This window comes from Erithacus rubecula, assembly GCF_903797595.1.
Source record: "Erithacus rubecula genome assembly, chromosome: 16".
Taxonomy (NCBI): Eukaryota; Metazoa; Chordata; class Aves; order Passeriformes; family Muscicapidae; genus Erithacus; species Erithacus rubecula.
Genome location: NC_136668.1, coordinates 7,353,029 through 7,378,275, shown reverse-complemented (window position 1 = coordinate 7,378,275; position 25,247 = coordinate 7,353,029). Strand labels below are relative to the sequence as shown.

At 45.1% G+C, this 25,247-nt stretch overlaps 1 protein-coding gene across 2 annotated transcripts; it reads left to right on the top strand.

Moving 5' to 3' along the window:
* The first annotated feature begins 481 nt into the window (after positions 1 to 481).
* SLC22A4 (solute carrier family 22 member 4) lies at positions 482 to 25,156 on the top strand. Of its 2 annotated transcripts, none has more exons than XM_079319796.1 (10): positions 482 to 965; positions 6,949 to 7,052; positions 8,660 to 8,814; positions 12,412 to 12,535; positions 14,413 to 14,539; positions 16,486 to 16,586; positions 17,570 to 17,784; positions 18,444 to 18,626; positions 21,048 to 21,183; positions 22,348 to 25,156. In XM_079319796.1, the coding sequence occupies exons 1-10, from the start codon at positions 573 to 575 to the stop codon at positions 22,421 to 22,423; spliced, it is 1,614 nt and encodes a 537-aa protein (XP_079175922.1). In that variant the 5' UTR covers positions 482 to 572; the 3' UTR covers positions 22,424 to 25,156. The 2 variants fall into 2 exon arrangements, with proteins under 2 accessions (XP_079175922.1, XP_079175921.1); XM_079319795.1 differs by having other exon boundaries at positions 483 to 965; positions 12,364 to 12,535.
* The last annotated feature ends 91 nt before the right edge of the window (positions 25,157 to 25,247 follow it).

Here is a 25,247-nt window from a genome sequence, read left to right as displayed (position 1 = left end):
AGCTGCCAGCTGATGGCTTGCTGTTCCGGCTCCCTGTCCATTAACAGTTCTCGTGATGACCGGGAACGGTGCGATGCTGTGCCTCCATCTTGCAACAGCAATACAGAGGACAGCCTGCTTTGGGTCCCCGAAGAGAGGAATTCAGGGCTCGGGGAAGGCTGGGGGCGGCGAAACCATCGCCGCGCTCTCACCAGGGACTGATCTCGCACCGGCAGCTGCTGCCGGGCAGCCGCCCGGTCCCGCCCCGCCGGTACTGCCACCACCCGCTCCGCTCCGGCTGCGGCTGCCCAGGAAAATAAATGGAAAAAAAACGGGACACGCCTCCTAAGGAAAGCGCCGGAGCCGGCGGCTGAGCAGCAGCGGTGCCCGGGGGCAGGCTCCAGGGATGCCGCGGGGAGGCGGGGTAAGCAGAGCCCGGGGCTGGCGCAGTGTCCCCCGGTCCCCTCCGGCCGGGACCGCCGGGCAGGGACGCGCCGCCCCGCGGGGGCCGGGCCGGGCGGGGGCGGAGCCGCCCGCACCGCGACCGCGGAACGTGCGGCTCCGCGGGAGACCCCCGGAGCTCCGCGCTCGTCATGCGTGACTACGATGAGGCCACCGCCTTCCTGGGCGAGTGGGGACGCTTCCAGCGCCTCATCTTCTTTCTGCTCAGCGCCAGCATCATTCCCAATGGCTTCAATGGGATGTCGGTCGTGTTCCTGGCCGGCACTCCCGAGCACCGGTGCGTCGTGCCCCACGGGGCCAACCTGAGCGGCGAGTGGCGCAACGCCAGCATCCCGCTGGAGCTGCGGGGCGGGCAGGAGGCGCCGAGCCGCTGCCGCCGCTACCGCCTGGCCGCGCTCGCCAACTTCTCGGCGCTGGGGCTGCGACCCGGCTCCGACGTGGAGCTGGAGGCGCTGGAGCAGGAGCCGTGCCTGGACGGCTGGGAGTACAGCCGCGATGTCTATCACTCCACCATCGTCACCGAGGTGCGCGGGAGCGGTGACACCCCTACCCCGGGCCGTGCCGGGGCCGGGGCTGTCATTCTGTCTGGGGAAGGGCGAACAGGGAGCAGGAACCGTGGGGTGAAGTGCCAGTGGGAAAGGGTCCGGGTGAGCACGATGCTGCGAGGAGCGGGAAGGATGTGAGAGGTAAAGGTTGACGAAGGAGCCGCGCGCCCTCGCCATTCCATCTGTGTTTTCCAGGCTGTTTTACTCCGAGACAGGTTTGTGTGGAGGGGGAGTCAGAGGTTGAAAATTGAAGCCCGGTAATTTCTTCCTGCCACACGCTGACCTTGCCGGCAAATTTTCTAAATTGTCTAATGGAATTGCTCAGTGTAGCGTTGCATGGGGACATGGACACGTTCAGCTAAACACACGCAGCCTGTCCGGGGCTAGAGCAGAGCGGACCCTCGTTGGCCCCGCACCCGGGAATGCCAGCGGCCCCCGTGGCCGTCAGCGCTGCAGTTGGTGGGAGGCAGGTGCCGTGGTCAGTCCTGCGGGAACCTGACCCGTTTGTAAGGCTCTGCAGTGGCATCATTTGTACAGAGTTTTGTCGTGTGGGAACATCAGCGCTGCCGGACAATGTCAGCACTTGTTTGGGTCTTCTGGCCATGCCATGGTGCGGTGGGCAGGAACGTGCTGTTCTGTAAGGCTGGCACGGAGTATGGAGCTCCGTTAGAGAAGGAAAATGATTCCTCCGAAACTGCAGGAGTGGTGGTGCTGTTCTTCGTTATGTAAGGGTTTTAGGGAATACCGGGCTCACCCTCATGCCAGGCAATGGCGGCTGGCAGGCTCCGTGGTCCTTCAGCCCCGTGTGCCCCGGGTAGCCAAAGGCCACCCTTCCCCAAGCACTGCTGGCTCGGGGTGCGTGAGAGGGAAAGGGTGTGGAGCCCTCACGAGTCCCTGTGACTCAGCAGCAGCATCTGCCACCAAAAAAACATCGAAGGATGGCACAGCCAGGAAAGGTTTTGATGATGAGGCAAGGAGTCTGTGCTCTGAGGACACAGGAGGAGGGTCTGTGTGCAGACACAGCTCAGCCACACGCCAGGCAGGCAGGGTGATGCAGGAGATGTCAGCCTCCTGTCGTCTGTTCTATGGGAAGTCACTGGCACACGCGACACTTGCCATTTGTCCTGGCACTCGTATCCAGTTGCTGGACATCCCTCATAATCTCAGATCTAGGCAGGGGTTCATGGGAAGCTTGCCCTGCTCCTGGCCATGGGTGAACTGAAGCAGGAGACGGGCTGCTGCCCACATAACCCACAGGCTGGCACGGCTGCATGGCAGGTGCCTGGTGACCACCACTGGCACAGACAATGCCACTCTCACTGCCAGACCCAGGCCAGTTCATCCTGGTGTAATTTCTGTTTTGGAGTCAATTTTCTGTTTTGTAATTTCTGATTGTAATTTCTATTTTGTTCTGGGAGAGGCAGTAAATGAAGCAAAAGGAGGAGAAATGTGATCCTTCTTAATGAACAGTAAATAATTTATGTTGGCAGATGCCAAACAAGCATTCTGTGCAGGATTCAGATGGGACATAGCAGTGGGGCTTGCCACGGGGCCTGGAGTGTGCCAGAGAGGCACATTCAGAGATGGAAACCAAGTGCCAGGTTCCCATCTGTAAGCCAGATGGAAAAGAAGCATACTTGTTTTGTTTCAAAATTGTCATGGACATTTGGAAAAAAAATCAGAATTTGGTTTCAAAACAAGGAAAGCAGGCACTGATTAAATGCTGGATAGAGGCAGTTTAGACAAATTTGAGATGCTTATTTTTGTACCCAACATTTTTCTCTTTATTAGGAAAGACAAGCCAGGACATGCCATCAGAAGAGCTTAGTGAAGAAACAGCTTCAGTTCAAGAACTCAGTTGAGGACTAGAACTTGATAGTACAGGATTAAGTGCTGGAGACCTCATTTGATTCGTTCAGTTGCATTAAATCCTGTTATTAGTGCTGCTTGAAGGAGAGTGGGAGATGCCAGCTCAGCACCTGTGTTACTTGGTCTGTGAGGACATGCTAAATAGTGGGAACAGAATCCCAGACTGAGTCATTTTCATGGTCTTAAAATGGAGATGATGGGGAAAAGTGAATGTGTGCACAGGCAATCTTTGGGCCAGGGTGATGTAAGAAAGGGGCTGTAAGTGTAATGGTGAGCAAGTGGAAATGTGAGTCATTGTGGGGTCAAGAGTGATCCCTTTGCTAAGATGAAGGGGCTGCAGGGTTTCCTTTTCCTATTGGCAGGCTCATGGGGGTTGGTATTCTTTTCTGGAACTTAACTTTTTTTCTTTTATTTCCAGATAATGATGCTCAGATCAAACATGAATTAGGTGCTCAAGGACAAGCACTGAATTTGCCCTTAGGAGCAGGCATTAGGATCCAGTTGGTCCCCTTGACCCAGGCTGGCACCCAGCACTGCTCCCTGGGGACACACTGAGCTGCTCTTCCCCACAGGGGCATGGCATGTCCAGACACCACTGTGAGGCCCCTGCAAAGGGCAGAGTGAGTGCCAGAGGCTCTGCTGGGGCTACTGGTCTGTCACCTGTGTCATCCTGCCCAGTCCCTGTCCCAGCCCTGACACTGATGTTAGTGAAGGCAGAAACCAGAAGCTTTTGGGACTGGCAGAGGCAAGAGACTGCATAGGAATTGCTGTAGTTTGAAGGTATCTGAAGTTCTTTTCTGTTCTTTTCTGTTCTGTTCTGTTCTGGCTTTTTCTATCAGTGGAGAGCAGCCCTGCCCAGCCCTGAAAGCCCACCCTGTGCTCAGGCATGGAGGTGCTTGTGCTTGTCACTTGTGCATCGAGCAGAGCTGTTCTCATTGCTGGACCTGATTCCCAGGGAGCACGATGGGGCCATCTGTGAATAATTAACACTTCTTGAGTTATTCATCGTCAGCTTTATTCTTGGAAGCAAGTTCAGATTTTCCCTGGTTTGCAGCCCCACCCATTTACACAAGGCTCCACTAGTGTTTTCTCCTCTCATGTGAATGGGTTCTACTCAGTGATTTCTAATTGGCAGGAGGGATGCTTTGGGCAGTCAGTACACCTTCTCCAGAAATTTCATTGTTTCAGAAAGCTTGTCCATCTATAGTGTTCCTAGTAGCAGCACTTAGCAGAATTGGCTCTTCCAGTAGCTGGGAGTTTGTCAGAAAGGGTTGTAAGGATTTGATGGGAATAAAGTGATTTAGTAGCAGCGTTCATGAGTAGCTCCTATTTCTAGCATTCAGAGGCTTTGCTTGAGATCTTACATGAACTTTGCTCCCCAGTCTGCTTTGCCAGGGACATTACAGAATTACTTATTTTCTGGTTAATGTATAATTAGCCCAGTAGAGAGAGTTTAGAAGTTCTAGCTGTAAGCAGTCCAACTGTGGCTGGGCTGTAGCTCCTGTAGCCGTGGTGTGTCTGATGCTGTCTGTGATGGATGTGGCCTCTGAGGAAGGGGAAAAACAAGCTGCATTTCACTTTTCCCTGTACACTGAAGCACTAGTGAAGCCTTACCATGTTGATATGTGGTTGATCTCTGTGCAGTGCCATGGCATGAGCCTCAGTCAGAGGGGATGGGAGACTGGGATCTGGGAGATGAGGTATAGCTGTAGAGCAGGGATGTATTGCTCAGGTACCATGTGATATTTGAGCTAAAATAGGTGGATTGTTCACTCAGCAGCTTCAGGTATACTTAAAGTCAGATGGATTTGATGTGTTTGTGTGTTTTCTGCTCAAATGCAGTGAGTTCCTGTAAACAGTAACCCCTCTTTGGAGAGCCAGCTGCTGTGTGCTGATGCTCTTTATGCATATCCCCCAGATATGAAAGACTTGACCCTGTGAGAACAGGTCAAGTTCTTTCAGATTCACTCAAATTCAAAAACTCACCCAGTGAATTTTTGCTGGGTGTGCAGTATGTTGTGGGAGAAAATGGAGTGAACATTTGGATAGGAGGCATTTGGCACCAAGGAGATAATGCAGTTTCATGGGCAAGTTATTATTTACCTGGGTTTATCTTACAGCCAAAGTGCCTTTTGCACCATGGAGACATTTTGAAAACACTGATCCTTAACCTCGAGCAACTTAAGTCTGAAGGTCCAGGACAGGCACTGTGCTAGTGGCCCCAGAGCAGGGTGCTCAGCACCCAGATAATTACAATAGTTTGGATGAGCTGCACATTCTGCCATGCTGTTAGTCAACAGCTTTCTGGCATGGGAAAGGGAAGCACAGCAGGACGTGGTAAAAGACCTCTGCAGTGTACTTTGATTGCCATGGTTTTTGTAGCTGAATTTTGCTTGGTGTAAATATTGGACTTGATTTCCACCGACCTTCTTTACAGAAATCTGTTTTCTTTCACAGGTGAAGCAGATTCCTGCATCTATTTTTCACATCTAGCATCCTTGAATGTACCAGAGCTCCACTGACCCACACGCTAACCTCCACCTTCTCAAAACAGTGTGGAGAAGTGCAGATGTGTGCCCAGACAAGCCCACACTTCACCACCTCCCCTTTCCCAGCAGGGACAAGATTTTAAAAAATCTTAATCAGATTTAATCTTGGAGGCACATTTTAGTCCACAGGTCTCCTTGTTCCTGCACTGAAGATGTGTGTTCCTCAGGAAGAGGCATGGGCTGTGTTTTTAACCTCATCTTTTTTTTGTTGTGTAGCTGGTGTTACTTTGCAGGCTGGGCAAAGGGCAGAGGTACTTGACTCCCCTCTGTTGGCAGCTTACTTCTGTTTTGCCTGAAAATAAGCATTAATTGCATCTCTTTCCTAAATTACAGTCCAAAGCAAACTGCATCTAACCACACCACCTTCCCCCATGTTTTGGGGTTTGCCTGCCTGTTCTGCAGCAGCAGTGAAGCTCATCCACCAGTCCATGGGTGATTTGGTTTTGGCAGGGCTTGTGGTGCCATCAGACAGCACCTGAGTGTCTCTGTAACACAAGAGTTGCTTCTTGTTGCCTGCAGCTGGGTGAGGAGTCTGAGCAGCTCTGAGGGAAGGTTTCTGCTCCATCACCAAGCCTTTGCCTGTGCTTGGCCCATCCATTCTCTGAGCAGAGGGTGACTGCTGGGGCAGGTGATGACCTCGCTCTCTGATAGCATAGCTAATTATTAAAACTATGCCATTCTTTAATCTGTGATCTAACTACCATTGTGGTAGAATTATCTGATCTGAGTGACATGCTTGAAGCCTCTCCCTAAGTACTCCTGGCAGGCATGCCTTAGCCAGATTAGTCACCTGGAAGGGAGCAAGCCTTGGCAAAGCGGTGCACAGAGGCTCATGATGCCATTTAAATTTTTTTAAACCTTGTCTGAGATTATGAGTAGTTTTAGGTGGAACTTTCCACACTGGCTCCTGTCTTAAGTCTGCAGCCCCAGCCAGCTGCAGTCGTGAGGCTGTGAGTGATAGGTGGCAAGTCATTGGTGCAGGCTGTGGGGTGGAACAGAATTTGGTAACATGTCAGTGCAAGAAAAGAGATTTCACTTTGTGCATTTTCTTACATATGTTTTGTCAGCCCCAGAAGTTACAGAGATGCAGCAGGTTTTGTGCTGGCAGAGGTAAACTGGTAGCTGTCCTTTACCCTTCTCTGTAGCTCTGGTTCACTGGTGGAAATATCTTGGACCATGGGGAGCCAGGTCCAGGGGTCTGGTGGGTACATGATGGGAGGATTGCACTGGAAACAGGTCCAGGGCAGCCCCTGAGCTGCACACATGGGCTCCTATCAGGTTTGGCTGCTCACCCCCTTCAGAGGTAATGGGGCTGTATCAGAAAGCTGCTGGTGTTTTGGCCTCATGGAGCTGCCTGGGGAGGCAATCACTTTCCCTTCTTTTTCCTGTGCTGTAAGCAGGGTGTTCCAACAGTGACTTTGACCAAGAAAATAGTGTCAGTATGGGGAACAGAATTCCATTGCAGGGAAATGTGTCTCCAAGCAGCTGGACAAGGCTGGGTGCAGCATTGTGGCTGAATCTGAGCACAGGCCTTTCTCTTGCAGTGGAACCTGGTGTGTGAGGATGACTGGAAAGCCCCACTGACCACCTCCCTCTTCTTTGTGGGGGTCCTCATCGGCTCCTTCATCTCGGGGCAGCTCTCAGACAGGTAATGCCATGGGCAGAGCACACCTGGGGCATTTGTTTTTAAGAGACAAAAGAATGAAATCACCAGTACTCTGAATTCTGATCAAAATGAGGTAACTGGCCTGGCTTCTTCAAAAATCCCATCATGATCTACCCCAGGTGAAGGATTTCTGTCTCTTGGAACATCAGAGCCCAGGGACTGATCTCTGCAAGGAGCCCATGTGGCTGCTTTGCAGGATGATGTAGTGCGTTTCCCTTCACAGCCCACTTCCCATTTGTGTTTTTATCCAGCCTTTTTAGTAGCTTAAAAGATGCTGTGTTTTGTTGCACATTAACTGATAATCCCTTGTCAGAGCTGCAAGATAGAAACTTGCCCTTTGAATGGCATCCCTGCATAGGAAAGATGGTTTGGTGGAAATAGAGTAAGGACATATGAGAGGAAGGAAAAAAGATAACCTGAAAATGATAGCAATTGTCATAGCATCTCACTAAGTAGATATAAATGTTAAAAAAAAAAATCATTACAGGCATTTGGTAATTGTCTCAGCAGTGTTGAGGTTTTGGCCTTACAAATGTTGAATGCAGAATATGCATTCCCCCCATACAGCCCTCAGCCCCATATCCATACCCATATGGTGGGATCTGTGATCCTGCTTTGACTGCTGTCTGGGAATGAGGTTGTTATAAGGTAGCAGTGTTCCTCTGGGTGCTTAGTGGAGGGGTTTCAAAACTCACTGGAAGTCTTAATCCAAAAGCCTTCAGCATTAAATTCCATGTGATCTGAATTTAATTGTCTGACTCCTACCCCAGGAAGAAGTCAGTTGGTGTTACTGTTTGAAAGGGAGATGAGATAATCACTAAATCCCAGTGCTGCCATTTGCCCAGTGGGAGCATTTGAGGAAGTGTGTGTGCCCTGGTGCCTGTGGCAGCACAGCTACTGAGAGCCCCCCTTGTGCCCTGTTGCATTGCCTTGGGGATTATTTGGGGGTTTTATCAGTAAAGGGTTATGGTCTGAGCCTGTAGCTAAGCAGTTTCCCCATGACTGCTCCAGAAGCCTTTCCCAAGTGAAGGGTTGCTGCAGGCAGGGCAATGCTGCCCATGCAGCATCTGTGCCCACAGGTATGAAAACCTGTCTGTGAGCTTGTCCTGCCTCTCCAGGACAGCTGCCATGTAATCCTAATGAAGAGAAACAGGTGAGAGGAAGGCTGTAGTATGTCTGGGTACTCAGACTGAAACCTGTTGACAAAGCTATTTAGCACATTCAAAGTATAATGGTGTTGCTAAGTATAGATGCCAGTAGCCTAAAAGCCATCATTTCCTAACTTTTAGGTGTGTGGCTTGCAGTCTGCACATGTCTCCCTATTGTACTGTTGCCTAGTCTTCTTAATCTCCTCTGGTGGCTCTCTGAAATTTCTTCTCATAGTTCTTCTTTATGTTTGTCTCATGGGTCCTGGAAATTTTAATATTTTAGTGTGTATGAAAATAATCAAATTCTGTAAGATGAACAGAACTTCAGGTTTTGCTAAGATGCATGCTTGGATATTTGTTCTCCCTTGTACCCTCTTACATAGCCCCCACCACAAATACATGCTGTTTCTGTTTCTGTAATAATCTTTTTCTTTACCAAAGGTTTGGCAGGAAGAATATCCTTTTTTTGACAATGGCGGTGCAGACTGGTTTCAGCTTCCTGCAGATCTTTTCCATCAGCTGGGAGATGTTCACAGTGCTCTTTCTCATTGTGGGGATGGGACAGATCTCTAACTACGTGGTGGCCTTCATTTTGGGTATGAATATGTTTGCATTAGATTAAATGTTTGCTTAATGTGCTGTTACTTTTTCCCCTCTGAACCTGGATCATTTAATTAGACAGTGGTAAATCTTCACTAGGTGAAATTCCTACTTTAGTCCAGTATGAATTTCTTTTGCTCTGCAACTGTTCAAACCTGTACTTTCTGTAGGTTTAAAGAAAAAGGAGAGAGCAGGAAGAGTATAAATCAATATCCATTACATTCCTCTTTGGAGAAGACAATCAAGGCAGCATTCAGGGTTTAGCAGCAGCAGGTCTGAGACAGAGAAGGCATTTGGGTTCATCTCTGCCTCCCTGTGCACCCTTTGCAGAGAGGTCAGTGCATACCTGAGTGCAAAGCCTTGGAGCAAACCAGCAATTTCCAGGCACAAGGGGTGTCAGGGGACCAGAGCAGAGGAGCTGGGTGGCTGCCAAAGCCCCATTAGCCATAAAGTCATTGCTCTCAGTGTTGAGATCAGTAATAAAGTTCTAAGTTTTGGAAGGTAAGGTTTGCTTTCTTTTCTATGGGGAGTGTAAGGAAAAAGACCCAGCAGCTGCATGGCTACAGTTGCTGCCAAGGGACCCTGCAGGGAGCAAGGGACCCTATGGGGAAGGGGGTCCCACAGAGGCTCCCACTGAACATGGGGGTTTCAGGAAAGGCAACTTCGTGAGCAAATTATGGGAATGAGTAATGCAGGTCTCAGGGGCAAAACTGAGATTTGCAAGCACTGTCTTTAAAGTGTGCACATATATATTTATGGTCGTTTTTAAACCCCTGGTGTCAGCATTACAATTTGTAGATTGTAATGTGAGCTAGATTAAAACTGTACATGACTAGTAAATGCTGGTCTTTCCTACCTCATGAGGTTTAATGGGGAAAAAATAGTTCAGAAGAGCATAATATGAAGTCAGTGCTATGAAGAAGATAGAGCATTTTGTCCCCAAGCAGTGACAAGTCACTGCTGTCTGTGGTGCAGGGAGGATTAAGGTCAAGCTGTCAGCAGGGAGATGCCTTGTTGTTATCATCATTGTAACTGTTCCTGCCTTTGCTGTCACCGTTGCCACTGTCCTGGTAGTTTAATTCTTGTGTGGAGCTGATGGAACAGGAGCAAATGCCTGCCGTGGGAAGACTGGGAGGTACAGCACTGAGTAAAGCTGAAAATCCTTGTGGAAACACATGGGTGTAGTGTAGCACAGAGGTGCAGGTTCTGATCAGGCAGGGATTTAGCTGCCAGCTCCCCTGGGAATGTGAGGCACAGCTGGATGTGAATTGGGATGCTTCTTGGTGCTCAGTGGAAGCAAAGCTGGAAGGGAGGGCTTGGAACATCCCACTGGGCAAATGGTCCTACTGCTGGGAGAGGGGACTGGGTCTCCCCTGTTATCATTAGGCTTGTTTAATTGGCCAGCTGTTGTTTGCTGGCCCTTGTCCCATTGTGTTGTCTCTTGTGCCATCCTCTCCTCTGTAGAGTTGTCACAGCAGTGTTGGCTCCCAGGGAGCAGAGGCAGATTCCTGGGGCACTTGCCAACAGTGCTGGCTATTCCCCAGCAGCCTTGATGCTGGTTCTAAGGGCAGGACTAATCTAAACTAACTTAGACCTTAGCTCCTCATTTGAGTGAGCTGTCAGCTAACCATCATGGTAAGGAGGGAGGTTCTTACAGAGGGTGGTCCACCCCACCCTACACTCCATAGCCAGCAAGTCCCCAAAAGCACTGTGACTTCTGCCTGTGGCAAGGCAAACCCAGGAGCTTCCAGGAACCTGCACATGATAGAAGTACTGAATAGGAGAATATACCCATAAAAAGAAAAGTAAATCCTTAAGAAAGCCCATCCTGATTACAGGATGTGCTGGAAATGCTCCCCTTGTTCCATCCTAGAGCAGGCAGGGCTGACCTGTGCTTTGGAGGGGAGCAGTGGCACTAGCACCCATAAAGGTCCCATTGACCCTGGCTGTGCTGCAGCCCTGGCACCCTCCATCCCCAAGTGCAGTGGGTTTTCTTCCAAGTTCAGCACAGGTTTCTCTTGTCATTCAAACTTTCAATATCCAGACCCCTGTTGCCTCCCTATGTGTAGCTCAGACCCTGTTTCAGCATCCTTAGCCACCCAGGCTCATGCTGCCCTTTGCACTATTGCCCACCTTCATGGAAATGGTTCCTTCCTGAGCTGTTGGTGAACTGCTGTAGTCAATGTTAGGATTTTTTCAACCACATGCTGTGAATTTTTTCTCTTAGCTTTAGTTCTCAGTTGTGCTCAAAACTATTGTGTTCAGGTTCTGGGACTGTAAAACACTACAAAAGTTTGTGAAGGTATGTTGGTATTGTCCAAGAACTGTTGCTCCATGGCTTGGAGAATGAGGGAAGAGAAGAGCAGGAGAGACCTCATCTCCTACTGGCTTTGAATTGACACAAATTACAATGAAATATTTAACAGGCTAAAACCAAGGTTTCAAGTATCAGACCTCTCCCAAGAAAGCCCCTCTAAACAAGAGCAAGTCAAGAGGAAGATGCTATCATTTATCCCCACACACTCATTTTAGCCCAGCAAATACTTATTTTCAGTTTTTTTTACTGTGACTTTATTTAGTTACTCCAGGTTTCTGAAATGAGAATTCATATAACTGTCAAATAGGGTTTTCCAGTCTTGGATATTTTTTTCTATCTTCTCTGCAATAAATGTTGAAGTTCTTGCCATGATACACAGCTCAAGTACACTCTCCACACTTTGTGACCCTCCTGTTTGCTCAGTGTCTTTTGTGTTTTAATTGAGTCCAGATCATACTCTGGCAGTTATGGGCCTTGCAGTGCTCCTAGTGTGAAGGAGAGCTCTGTAGACTGGGGGCTGAGAACTCAAAGAGAAGTGAGGTGGACCTGAGGGCTTCACTGGGTTCTATTAAGCAGTGGCTGGGTGGTTTATTGTAAAAGAATTTAGGTGCTCTTGAAGGCTTAGAACTGTCTCAGCTTTTGTTACTCAATATTAGGTTGCTGCATGGTGCAATGGCTGTAGGATGCTTTCCCTGACTGCTGCCTGGCTACTGGAATAGTAACATTACTAGAGGATGGCATCTTCCCTGGTTCTGTCCTTCAGCCTGTGATGTGCTGATTCAGCATTCCAACCTTTCTTCTGTTCCAAAAAATAGGTGGGAAATTTGTTTCCACCTCACCTCACTGTAAATTCACATCCTTCTATCCCATGTCAGTCTGCTGTGCTCAGACCTTTGCTCTTCCAGAAGTGCTCAGCAGTTAAATCCAGATGGGATAAGTTAGAGAGCAGGATGTGTTCTAGGTGAGCATGTGGGAAGGCTCCTGGAAGTCTGCCTGTCCTTATCTGTGTCTGCCAATGCATTAATCAAAGCAAACAGAAGTAGCTTCTTTATCTGAAGGTTCCCAGTACTCCCAGCAGCTTTTCTGTAAAGTCAGGTCTGTGCTGTGCTGCTCTATTCTAAGATTGTTTAGCTTATTTTTTTTTTTGTTTGTAAATGCAATAAAGTATTTAGTTATGCTTGAAAACAAAGAGTTAAAATGCTAATCCAACCTCCCTTGTTTTAAACAGGCACAGAAATTCTTGGCAAATCAGTTCGTATTCTATTCTCTACATTAGGAGTTTGCATATTTTTTGCAATTGGCTACATGTTGCTGCCACTGTTTGCTTACTTCATCAGAGACTGGCGGATGCTGCTGCTGGCGCTCACTGTCCCGGGGCTGTTCTGCGTCCCACTCTGGTGGTGAGTCCACGCCCAGGCCACCCTTCCCACCCCCCTCCTGCCTGATGCTCTCTGTGCTGGGTGCTGGGTAATGGCACAGGGTCAGGGAGGAGGGACACTCTTCTGTTCACCGAGTGAGAAGGCTTCGCCTTGAGGGAGCATTTTTTGGTTGGGCTTTTCTTGCCAGTCTTAAGTCGGCTACTGCCTAGAGATGCTGTCTGTGTACTTGAAGCCCTGCTCTTTTTAGCTGGATAGAAACACTGAAGAAGGGCAGATAGCCTTGGGCATCTGCTCTTTTCTGAAGTTACAGGTGTTTGAAAATAGGTAAGGAAAAGCAAGGTATCACTCACACTCTTAAAATAAAGATAATTCACAACAGGAAGAGTTTTTCCATATTATTCAGGGAACTCCTTTCTTTTTGCCATCTTGAAAAAGTTATATCTGTGAGTGAGTAATTAGCATCTTTATAACACTTAAGTGATTTAAACATACTCTTCTATGGTCTAAAAGCCCTCCTGAATGTCCCAGTCTTGTTACAAGTATCTGCTGATGGCTTGTTAGTTGGGCTTTTTTTTTTTTAACCTTAGACTTCAAACCAAACCTTTAAAATGGTTTTCAGCTCCACTTCTGCTCTCATTGGATTTTAAAGACAGTCTGATTCTGTTTAAGGGTAAGTTTGCTTATTTCACATGAAATGTTTCAAGCTCCATCACAGCAGCATTTCCCTCTGCACCAAGCAGCTGTTTTCTGGAGAGGCTGGTTTTGGGTGGGATCCTCTCAGATGTCTGCTATAAAACAGGCACTGTGAGGCACAGGACATTTGTCCCCAAGGCATGGCTTCAGAGTCCTGCTTTGAAACCTATGGGCTGGGAATTCCCAGGCCTTTTAAAAAACTTTGAAGAGCTTAAGCTTAAAAATGCCAAAAACTTCCTCTGGGCACTTTGTCTGGGGCCTGTGTGGGGGTAGATGGGGATCAAGATGCACTGGCAAAGCTCTGCCAAGGCAGGTTGGTGTTAGCTGGCATTTTGGCATGTGGACCCACTGCTTCCACGGGCCATGTGGCTTGCACATCCCTCTGCTCTGTACCATTCTTGCTCTTTTCCCTTCCAAATTCTCCAGAAGGTTCTCTTCATTATCTCTGCAGTCTCAAGATCCTCAGCTTTCCCAGTAAGAAGAGCAGTGGAGGCAGCTCATCTTACAGAAAGTCCCATTAATGATCAGATATAAATCATCATATGTTTGTAATTATTGACCTGGCTTTGAGTCAGTCTTTAGGATTCATCAGAAAAAGAGTGTCTGACCTGCTTTTTTCCAAGGAGAGGAAAAAGTGCTGCTAGCTAAAGGGAGCAAGATAGTATCTGTTAAAGCCAAAGGATTTAGTTAAGGAAAGTTAGTTTTCTGTTCTGCATTTGGTGTTAATTCATTCAACATGTACCTGTAACTGATTACAAATGTCATCAACTCTGCAAGGGAGCACTGCCCCTGCCTTCTGCCTGGGAGAATCTGCCTCAGAGCTGTGGTAACTTGGTGAGGTTTGTATATAACATTCCTATGACACAGACCTTTAAATACACACTGTGCATATTTAAAGCATTTCTACATTGTGTGCTGTTTCCTAAGAATTTTTTTTATTCACACTGGCTAAGCTACCCCCATCCTTTCTGTCTATCTGGTGACACCTGGTGGACATCAGTTATTCCTTAGAAAACAACCACTGAGGACAAAGTATCTACTTTAGCATAAGAGTAGGTCCCATATATTTGAATTACATTGCCCACATGCTTCTGTGCTGGCTGTCTCCTGCTGCAGTCAATCTGTGAGATCTGGCACAATAAATATGTTATTTGTAACATGTTACTTTTGGGAAAACATTGAGTCATTTATTCTGAAACTTTTAGGATCATTCCTGAGTCTCCTCGGTGGCTGATCTCCCAAGGAAGATATAAGGAGGCAGAAGTTATTATCCAAAAGGCTGCAAAAATAAATGGCATTCCAGCCCCAGCCGTGGTTTTCGATACTGCAGAGGTATGTTCCACACATCCTGGTGCTTTACCTCACTAGCACTTCCCCATTTGGCTGGTTGACTTGTTGGGAAATGCCAGCAAAGACCTAGTTTGCAGCAGCAGCTCTTGGGCTGGCAGTGGCTGTTGGCCTGCGGTAAGTGCTGGGTTACTGAGATCAAAGTGAGAACCCAGAGGGAGGTTTTATCTGTTTGCTTTTCACAGTAAAATTCTCTTCCTCAGCAGTGGTTTATTGTGGTTTTCAAAGCAAGGGTGACCCAGATTGCTTCATCCTTTGGGCACTGCAAAGACCCAAGTGAAGTGTGTTTGTGCCCGTTTCAGTTTCATGCATTATTTGCCGTTTGCAGTTTAGCAACAGCCCTTTGCAGGGGGGCTGTGTGGGGAACCCTAAAGAAGCACCCATATGAGCTGGGGCTGTGTGCAGCCTGAGGGACTCTTTAGGTTCTACAAACCAGCAAAAGCACCCGAGTGTTACAAGGAGATTTGATGTGAGTGAAGACAGTGAAGAACATCAAGCTCTTCTTCAAAACTGTGGGTTTTTTTCTGTATTTCATGTCTATTGGTTAAAAGAAAGAAGTCTAGTGCAAACCTGGCAGCCCAGCAGGCCAGGGAGCAGCACAGACACAGTGGGATGGTTCCTGTGCTCATCTCGCCCTCTACTGGCTCTGCCCTCACCGGACCTCCTCACAAAGGCACATTTTTCTTGTGCAAAGACACCTCCAGACTTGTGTCAGCAATGACCTTGTGTCTGTAGGTCGGATCTTCCTCTACTGCCTTACAAGTTACTGCCTTATCCTGCCGCCTGTGTTTTGTGTCTGTTTCTGATAGAGCAGAAAGCAAAGCACCATGTGCTCCCCTGCAGTGTCTGCAAGACAAAGATGAGTTACCCCTCCCCTGGGCAGGATCCATCACTTGACTGTCACATTTATATTTTGGTTGAAGATCTCTTACCTAAGTGGAAGTTTTAGTGTAGATTGAAGTGCATGCTCCAATTATGGGAAGCTCATTCTACACCAGCCATGAAAAAGCACTTCCCTTACTTCACAGACCAGGCCTTGGATGTCTTTCAAACTGGGGATGAGTTTTTTAGATTGCAGCATTTTATCATTCCTGAATATTTTGTTAAAACAAGGAGACACTCACCTGCTCCATGGAAATTTTTGTGCTGAAGTGTCCGTGCAAAAAAGCCTGAGGATGATGTCTGCATGCTAAGTCTTATGTTGGAAGATAATTAACAATAGAAAGACTGCTTGGAAACCATAATCTGTTCTAGGAAAGAGTATCTCCTGGATAGTCCTATAGGGAGAAGCAGGGTGGTTTGTTCTTTGGGCCTGAGGGAAGCCTGGCCACATGTTCTGGCTTTGCCCTAGCAAGAGCAAAGTGTGCAGGCAGAAAGGCACCCTATTACCACTCAGAAGATTCCTGCCTCAAGCCTCAAACTAGACCCTTCATCTCCAACCTGAGGTGGTGGATGCTCCTGTGATGTGCCCTGGCCACCTCACCAACCTCTCTCATCTGTTCTTCTCCCTGTCAGGGCGCTGGCAGGCAGGAAAACTGGGTGACTTCCTACATTCATTTCACATCACTTATGAAGGTTTAAGAGGTGAATGGACCGTGCACAGAATGGACAGAAAAATGCCTCTGGTAATGAGGTTACTTCTGGAAGTACTGTGTGAGATCCTTGAGGAAATGTTAACTCGTCTGTCTGGTCAGCAGATAGTCCTTTCTAATTAATCATCGTGGTGCAGTGGAAGCTCCCATGAGTGCAGCTGGGTACAGAGACAAGCTCCACCTAAGGACTGCACTTCCTGGTGCACAAGTGGCCCTTGGGCTGACCAGTTATCCCCTGGTAGTCGTAACTTCGTAACTGCCCAGATTTTGGGTAGCAGAGGTTGTTATACTCTTAGGTGTGTGGGAATTTTTTTGGTTTTGTTTTCCTTTTTCCTTCAGATGCAGGATTCGAAGCCTCAGCAGCAGCAGAAGGCTATCCTTCTGGACCTATTTCGAACCCGAAACATTGCAACTATTACTATTATGTCATTACTTTTGTGGTAAGGAAATGTGTATTCCTAAAGTACCCAGGCAATAGAACAGTTTCTGATTTAAGGGCACATGCCACAGGCTTAGATAATAAGCCTGAGCCTCGGAGCTGTGCTCCAGTGGTCCTTGGCTGGTACATGGCCCTCAGTGTCCTCACACCCACACTGCATTAATATAGAGAATACAGAGACAGTAGCCTTGACTCAGATGTAAAATAGTTAGAAAACTGTATGTAACAACTTGTGTATTTTGGCGTAAGTTTGGTTGTTGGTTTGTTTGTTTTTTTTTTAAATGCTTCCATCTCTGCAATCTCTATTTGAAGAGAAATGTTCTTCTTGAATCAAAGGCAGCAACTCAGTAACATAACAAGAGCCAGACCCATGGCCAGCATTTCTGTTCTGTTTCTGTACTGTGCCCATCTCAGTGAGATCCTGGTCCTTGCCTGGGCAGCCACGAGAAATGAGTACACAATAATGCCATATAGACAAACCAGAACTCTTTTCTGTCCGTATTCACCCCTGCAGAAAGGAACTGGCTAGCACATTTGGTAAGGCACTCTTGAGATTTGAAACCTGAACATCCAGCTCTCTGTGAAGATTAAATAAAGTACAGCAGAACTGCTGAGGGTGGGAGATCCTGACACTAGCTACAAGTAGGAATGTAGTTGGCTTGGGAAGCTTGCAGGAGTTTCATTGTGCCATTGAGTCCATTGCAGTGAAATGCCTTTGTGAACAACTTCCACAAAGCTTTTTACTTGGTGTAATCTATGCAGGAGGACAGAGAAATCTTAGGTGTCTTCAAGCTGCTGTGGATATGATCACTGAATGGGATGACAGAATTAGAAAGAGGGGGGTTGCCACTGAGACTTTTTTAAGCCACAATGCCTGTGGTGGTGCTTTGCGATATCCTATTTTTGTAACAACACCTGAGGCAACACTGGAGGCGTTCAGAGACTGCTGCTTCTGGAATAATTTGGTTTTATTGCTTTTCTCAGGTTTTTCACATCAGTTGGTTACTTTGGCCTGTCCCTCAGCACTCCAGACTGGCATGGAAATGCCTATGTCAACTGTTTCCTCTCAGCTGTTATTGAAGTTCCAGCTTATGTGATCGCCTGGCTTCTCCTCCGCTTCTTCCCACGGCGCTACTCCTTATCTGGCACCTTCTTTTTAGGGGGAAGTGTTGTCCTCTTCATTCAGTTGGTTCCTGCAGGTACAAAATTAAATATGGGACTTAATTATATGAAACATTCAAAGTATGGTACTTTGTAATAGTTCTGCAAAATTGCTGGAAATCAGGATGTAATTTCGAATTTGAACTCAAGGTTATGCTGATCCCTTGCAGACTTAGGTTGTTTTTTTTTTTCATTTGTATATGCTGAGTCACACTTAACTGTCATTTATTGTGTCAAATTACTGACCTTTATATAGTTCAAGGGGAAGCAGCTTCTAAAATGAAAGCCAAAAGTGTACTGTGATTTATCTGGTTGTGCTTCCAGGCTACAAAACCTGCATCCAGATTCCACTGTGTGTAAATCTCCAGAGAATTTTGTTAAAAAGGGGTGGGTTCAAGCTTGTAGTTTATTGCTGTGTAATCCAGAGTTTTGTTCCATTTCAAGAATGCTGTTTTACTTGAAGGCAACCAAAATCTGAAAAATACAAAATAACCTGAGGATCTACATTATGCTTAGTGGGGAGTTTGGAGTCATCTAGGGGTGGGATTAATACTTTGTATAACTAAAAAAACCTAAAGTGCCAAGCTCATGACCTTTTGGAAAAACGCAGCAATACAGTCTTTTGGATGTAGAAGTAATACAAGTAATAAGTACAGGGTATTGTTTATTCACCATGATTTTGTTTTTTCTCCTCCAGAACTTAACATCCTCTCTGTTGCACTGGTGATGCTTGGGAAGTTTGGCATCACAGCTGCATTTTCCATGCTCTATGTCTACAATGTGGAGTTGTACCCAACACTAGTGCGAAACATGGCAGTCGGAGCGACTTCCACGGCTTCCAGGCTGGGCAGCATCATTGCTCCTTACTTTGTGTACCTGGGTGAGATACCATTCTTCATTCCTTGCACCACAGAACTGCACAGAGAAGTTGTCTGAGCTTCTGCAGTGCAGACTCAGCTTTAAGTGCCTTCACTTGTTGTCTTTTCAGTTCTTTCTCTCAGCTTGGGTGTGAGTTCACTTTTACACATGGTAGAAATTAAGTGGAGTGTCCTGGACTTCACAGAAGGATCAGGCACTTCATTCCTTTAGGTACCATTCATATATCACTGAAGAGAGTTAGAGCTGGTCCATACAATCATGATGTTTATAAACTGTGCAAGCAGAGTGGCTGAAATGATAATCACATCTTGGGATGCCAGTTAGTTTCCCAGGAGAGTGTGACAAGGTGTGGTCTTGCAAGTAAGAAAATGTAGCAGAAGGAAATTCATTGCATGGTACTGTCCCTGTGCATCCTTAGACAGGTGTGTCAGGAGATAAATCGGGTGGGAATCCAAACATTCCCAGGACTTGTACTTCCTAAAGTAATAATGGAAAACATACAGGTTAAGTAGCATAAAATTGTGTTTACTTGAAGTGATTTTTAATTTTTTTTTATTTTTTTTTTTTTTAGTTTCTGAGCCATTAACCTCAGCATTAATTACTTTTGCTTTTTCCTATTGCTCAGTATTTCTGTAAGCAGAATTATTGATTTCCTCATAGGCTTTTTTGACATTCAATGCCATCACATTCTGACTGCTGTGCATGTATTAACTGACAAATATTTTTTTGTTTGTTTGTTTGTTTTTTTTGCTTAATGCATACAAATATTCCTCATGTTGCAGACAGGGAAGAGTGACAGAGGTTAGGGGACTAAGGGTGAAAGTATCTGTGGATATCTACTGTTCAGTCTGGGGTGCTCAATCTCCTCTTTCTTTCATTTATACATGATTTATCTCCTTCTGCCATCACTGGACTAGTGTCAACTCTCTCTGCCCTTAAAAAGTATTGCTTCCTGCTTAGATCTTGGGTACAACAGGAGCATGACTTTGCTGGCTCTGACAGAACATTGCTGGTGTACTGCTGAGGGGTTGGTGCTGATTCTCCCTGCCAGCAAAGTGAGAGGAGATGACTATCTGTAACTAATCAGTGTTAGTTATGTTAATGCTCCTCTGCATTCCAGTGTGATTGGAACACACTGTGCCACAAATGATGGAAATACCTTGTCATAGTTTCATACCTGTACAGTGCAAATGTAAAGTAAAAGGGTCAGCAGTACTGTGACTCCTTAAGGTCTTCAGTGTCCATTGCAGCACTAAGAGACAAATGTAGACAAAATAACATTTTTACTGATTGTTTTTTATGGGTTTGTGGGGTTTTTTCTCCCAGTTATCCATGGACTCAGTCTTTAGGAAATCTTATTCCAGACATCAAAATAGTTTCTTAAACTTTAAGAGATTTTGGCAGAAATGTGTTGGCTGCTACTATTTGCTACAGCTAAATTAAGACCTTGCAGTTCATCCAGCTCAAAAACACAGAGGAGATCAGATCACAAACTTCAGCTCTGGGAGACATACCCAGAGGTCCTCTCTTTAATCTCAGTTTATTCCATACATTATAAAGCATATTGCTCTATCCCAGCTATAAAATAAAGCTGTCAAGTGCACTTTGGTACTTTCTCTATCTTCAATACTTTAACTCTTAGCTAATCCTTTTCTGAAAGACTTTTTCATTGCTGTGCTGTTGTGACTTGAGGATCTTGAATCCTGCCTAAACAGTTGTAGTGCCAGCTTGAGGCTGCTGGCAGAGGCTGCTGCCTTCAAGTTCAAAATAATTTTCTGAGTAGACTTAAGGTCAGAGCCTCATATGTGTCTTGGGAAGCCTGATGTTCTCTCTGTGCAGTAAGGAGGCATGAAAGCATTTTCCCATTAATGAGATTTTGATCTGTAACTGACCTGTTCTGCTGATTTAGTCTCTTCCCTTTTGCATCAGCCCATCAGGATACATGGTCTTAGGCAGTGATGAGTGCTTCATTGCTTACAAGCAATTTTATTCCCTCATATTGTATTATTTAAGAGAGAATTGATGGCAGTGTGGTACTGAAGGCTCCAGCAGAGCTATTGCCTTGCAAAGATGTTGATTATCCCAGTTGAAAAATATATATATAAAAAAAACCACCAAACAAACAAACAAAAAAAACTACCCAAACTTGTAGCTGGTACAGAAATGTGGGGGTTGGCATGAAATTATGGTACGTGTGGCCATCCAAGAGCATATGTCAAAGCTTTAAAATCTGAAAGTCCCTTTGACTGCTGGCAGGTAATAGATGTAATTCAGCTTTGGATTCACCTTTGATATTGATGAATCTTTCAGCTAATTATTCCAAATTAATTCTGCATTACAGCTATGTCTGGAATATAAACTGTATATGTGGGTTTGTCAATTGTGGACATTATTACTGTTGGAATGTTCTGTTTTCTGCCAGGTGCCTATGACAGATTCCTGCCATATATCTTGATGGGAAGCCTGACTGTGCTGATTGGGATCCTTACCCTGTTTCTCCCAGAGAGCTATGGCAATCCACTGCCTGAGAGCTTTGAGCAGATGCTGAAGGTGAAATGGTAAGGCAGCTTTCATTCATCCCATGCTTCACAGGAATTCAGAACACAGTCCCTTTTCACAATCAGGAAACATGTTTCTTCAGGTCCACTGCAGAACTTCAAGGCATTCAAAGTGCACTTCAGATTGTTTTCTTTCGGGTTATTAATTCGACAGACAATGATATCATACAATTTCTCCAGAATGTCTGAACCTGAGAGCTGATGTGTGCTGGCAAAGCAAGGCTGACCTTCATAGCACCTTGAGGCTGTTGCTTCATATCTCCAGACACTTTCCATCCTATTATACCATTTAGTCTCCTTAACTCTTTATTTAAACTATTCCTTTAAAATATTTTTTAAATAGGATTATATGCATATCCTTCATTCTTCCAGTGTAAGTTATTTAGGTACTATTCTAAATTAAATTCAGGATTTCAACATTCTGGCCTCTTTCTGGGGAGCCAGAGACAGACCAGGACAGATTTTTTCTCTGGTGTATATGATTTAGCTGTAAGCAATGACAGTTCACTTGTCCCACCAGCATTGCTATTTAGGGTACCCCAACCAAACATTTCTGCTCAAATCTATGCACATCCACTAGAGTGTGAGAAAAATTCTTAGAGCATTGGAGGGAAATTGAATTAACCAAAGAGCAGCTGTGTAGCTACTATTCAGCTCAGTGAGACTGGTATTGGAACAGAATTTGCCCCTGTAAGCATAATAGTTTGAAAGTCTAGAATTCCTTGCATCTAATTCCTGGTCAGTATAAGGAGTTGTCATTGTGCTTTCAAAATAAGAAAAATTCCTAGGCCAGGTTCCTTGAGAAAGGACATGTTGCTCTTTATCACAATTAGGGACTTCTTACATGTCTCACCTGTGGCTTTTCATCTTTGCAGTTGATAAAACTGTAGCTAGAAATCCTAGAGTCAACCCAGATTCCCCTCAGAGGCTTCTTGCATCAACAGCCTGAAGTAACTGAATTATAGTTGCTGAATGATCTTCGAGTTCCAAGCGTTGTTTCTGCACTGCTGCTGCCATCCAGCAAGGCACACTGTACAGAGCATTGCATTGCATCTAATGTTTATATTAGCAGTGTAACATGGTCACTGTAGTGGTGCTTATATAGGAGAGGGAAGTGTATGATGACAGCCTGGAAAATGTTCTCAGTCTTTTACTTGCTTTCAGTTTCAGAAATGGGAAACAAACCACTGGCAGTAGGAGTTCCAAGGAGAGTCCTAAAAGTCTGATAACACCTTTGTGAAGAAAGACACACCTCTCAGAGAGGCTGAAAGAAGAACAAAATCATCTCAAAATGCATTTTCTGCCAGAGGAAAATGAACAAAACTCAACAGCTACTGCACCATAGTTGTTATCCCTTGTTCTGCTGTCCTCAAATTACATAGTCTACTGATCAGATGCTGTCTACCTGTAGGACTCTTAGTCTGTAATTCAGTGTCCTGTTTCCTGGGGTTTGTTGGCAGACAGTCACCATTTAGAAATGGGGGCCTGTCTGTGCTATACACAAGTAAGTTGGAAGTGAGTCTTAGAAATAATACAGCAGTGACTCCAGGCAGTCAGGTACTTGATGAAAGCTGCTGAAAAGGAAAAAAATAGCAAATGTAATGCTGGAGGGTTTTGTTTCTCACTTTGTGTGTTGACTGGAGGAAGGGAAGCTGGGTGTCTGCCTTTCAAAACCTGAAAGAAAGATCCTGGCCTCCTTTGAAATCTGTGACCAAAGCCCATAGACTAAGTGGAGTCAGAATTCATCTATAGCAGAGCATAGATTTCCCTGTAACAATAGGGGTTTTAAACATAACATCAGAGTGGCTTTAGATGCCATTTGCTTTTCCCAGGACCTGGAATCCCCTATTTCCTGTAAAAGCTGCTGCTTTTTCATAAAGCCTGAGCCCACCCAAAACCCTCAGCTTTGTGAATCTTCAGTGTCTTTGGGGAAGGGGGAAATCTTGAGCACCGAGTAAGGACTATAATTTGCTGACTTTTTGGTGGGACATACCCACTTTCAACAGAAAAGTGAGCTGTAGCAAGTCTGTGATTCTGTCCTAACATGCCATGCAAGTTTTAGCTTTCAGGTTTTTCATTGTATATGGGCATAAGCACTTTTTTAGACCTCTTGGGGTGTTGTTTTTTTCTTTTTCTCAAAGTATTTAATTTCTCCTTTGAATATATACCACTTTATTCTGCACCTTCAGAGGACACTTACTGCAGTTGTAAAAGGTTTCACAAAACCTTTGTAGAATTTACAAATTGAAAGGCGATTTGATGCTCACAAAAGTCTGATCTTGGGTACTAGATATGTTCACCTATTAAAAATGCAAAAGGACTAATTTGGGACCACAGGACCCCAAACACCAACAAAAACTGTTTTTTTTTTTTTCAAATCTTACAGATTATGCAAGTTTGGTCCTTGGGGTTTTTTTTTAAGTTCAGAAAAACTAGATTGGATAAAGACAAATGTTGAGCTCAGAGTTGTGCTACTACTGTTTTATGAACACTACATTGTTTGAAGAGGGTAATTCCTCTTATTTTTGTATTTATTGGCTATATGTGCATGTCTTGGTCACTTAAAGTCTATCAGACCTGGTAAACTGATTTTTATCCTCCATAAGTAACAATTAGCCCTGATTCACCTTCTAGAAGGGCCAACAAAAGCACAGTGTCTCATCTCTAATGTGTGAGTTCAGGGTAGGTTGTCTTGTGCTGGCTCTTGGCACAAGAATGAGGCTCCCCTTGAAGTTCAAGCACAAATATTAAGCTTTATAACAAATGCAAGGAACTTGTGCAATTAACTCAAGATGCTTTTGGGAGTGGAAATACTATTTTTAATTTCCTGCAATGATGATTTTGCCATAAATGTAACATAGCATGAGGGAACCAGTGTCCTGTGACTCCTGATCTTCTCATCCTTTTCAATCAATTTCTCTATTAACAGCAGTATTTAATCTTGTTTTTACTTTTACAGAGTTGATCTAAAGAAGTACTGTTTAGATGTAACTAAATTTCTCAATAAAGCCCTTTTTATCAGCATAGGACAGGTTTGAGGACTTGAGTTAAATATAGGTGGCCATATTTTTATGAAGATTGTTATTTTGAGACTTATTTTATGTGATTGTAGGCTTGGGTATTTCTAAAAGGTAAATATTTTTGTACTCTTGAACTTTTCAGTATCGTAAAACCTGTTTTTCATTTTTTAAATAAGAAAAACTACAGTGTTTTTTAAAATACTGTGTTTTAACCAGTCTCTTTTTCTTACTTAAACCATTGATCTCAAGCTTGTATCACATCTTAGTATTTTTTTGCAGCAGATTTGATAATCTTTCAGAGGAGTGAAATATCTTTCTTAAAAGTGTGTGGTGTTAAGTCCTTATGGAGTCTAAACATGGTGGAAATGAGGGAAGCCCCAGCTGCACTGTCTCTGACACAGGGGCCATGGTGCTGTGCCTCATCTGTAACCTTGTCACCTTTACTGGGGTCTCTCTGTGCAGCCTTTGATCCTCAGCTGAGTTACTGGATCTGCTAATGCTTATATGAAGCTGTAGTAATTGTCAGACATTGCCTTCTGTTTTCACTGTAATAAAAATGTGCACTGACATTGTTTCAACCTGCTTCCTGTGTGGATTCTATTCGAAGAACAAGTCTCTAAACTTAAACACTTGGTGCCAAGAATTTAAAATAAATAATTATTAAATTTATTTAGTGTGGATCAGGCATGGAAAAAAATAGAAAGTGGAAAACGGAAAATGGAAAAAAATAAAAAAGTCCTAAAATAAGCTCTTTCACAAATTAAGTTCTTCCACACAGGAAGATTATGATGCTGTGGTACAGTTTTTCTGCCTTTCAGGTGCAAATCCCTGGAAGCTGACCCTGGCCAGGCTCAGGATAATTTTGTGATTGAGTTCCTACTATGTCATTCATTTATCACCTCTGACATTTTTTCACAGCTGTGTCATTCCAACTCGGGATAAAAGATTATTTTAAATACAAGTGTTCAAAAAATGCTGTAAAGTACACTTTTTTTTTTTTTTTCATCAGTTAGAGGTGGGAAAAATTATCAGCCATAAAAGGCC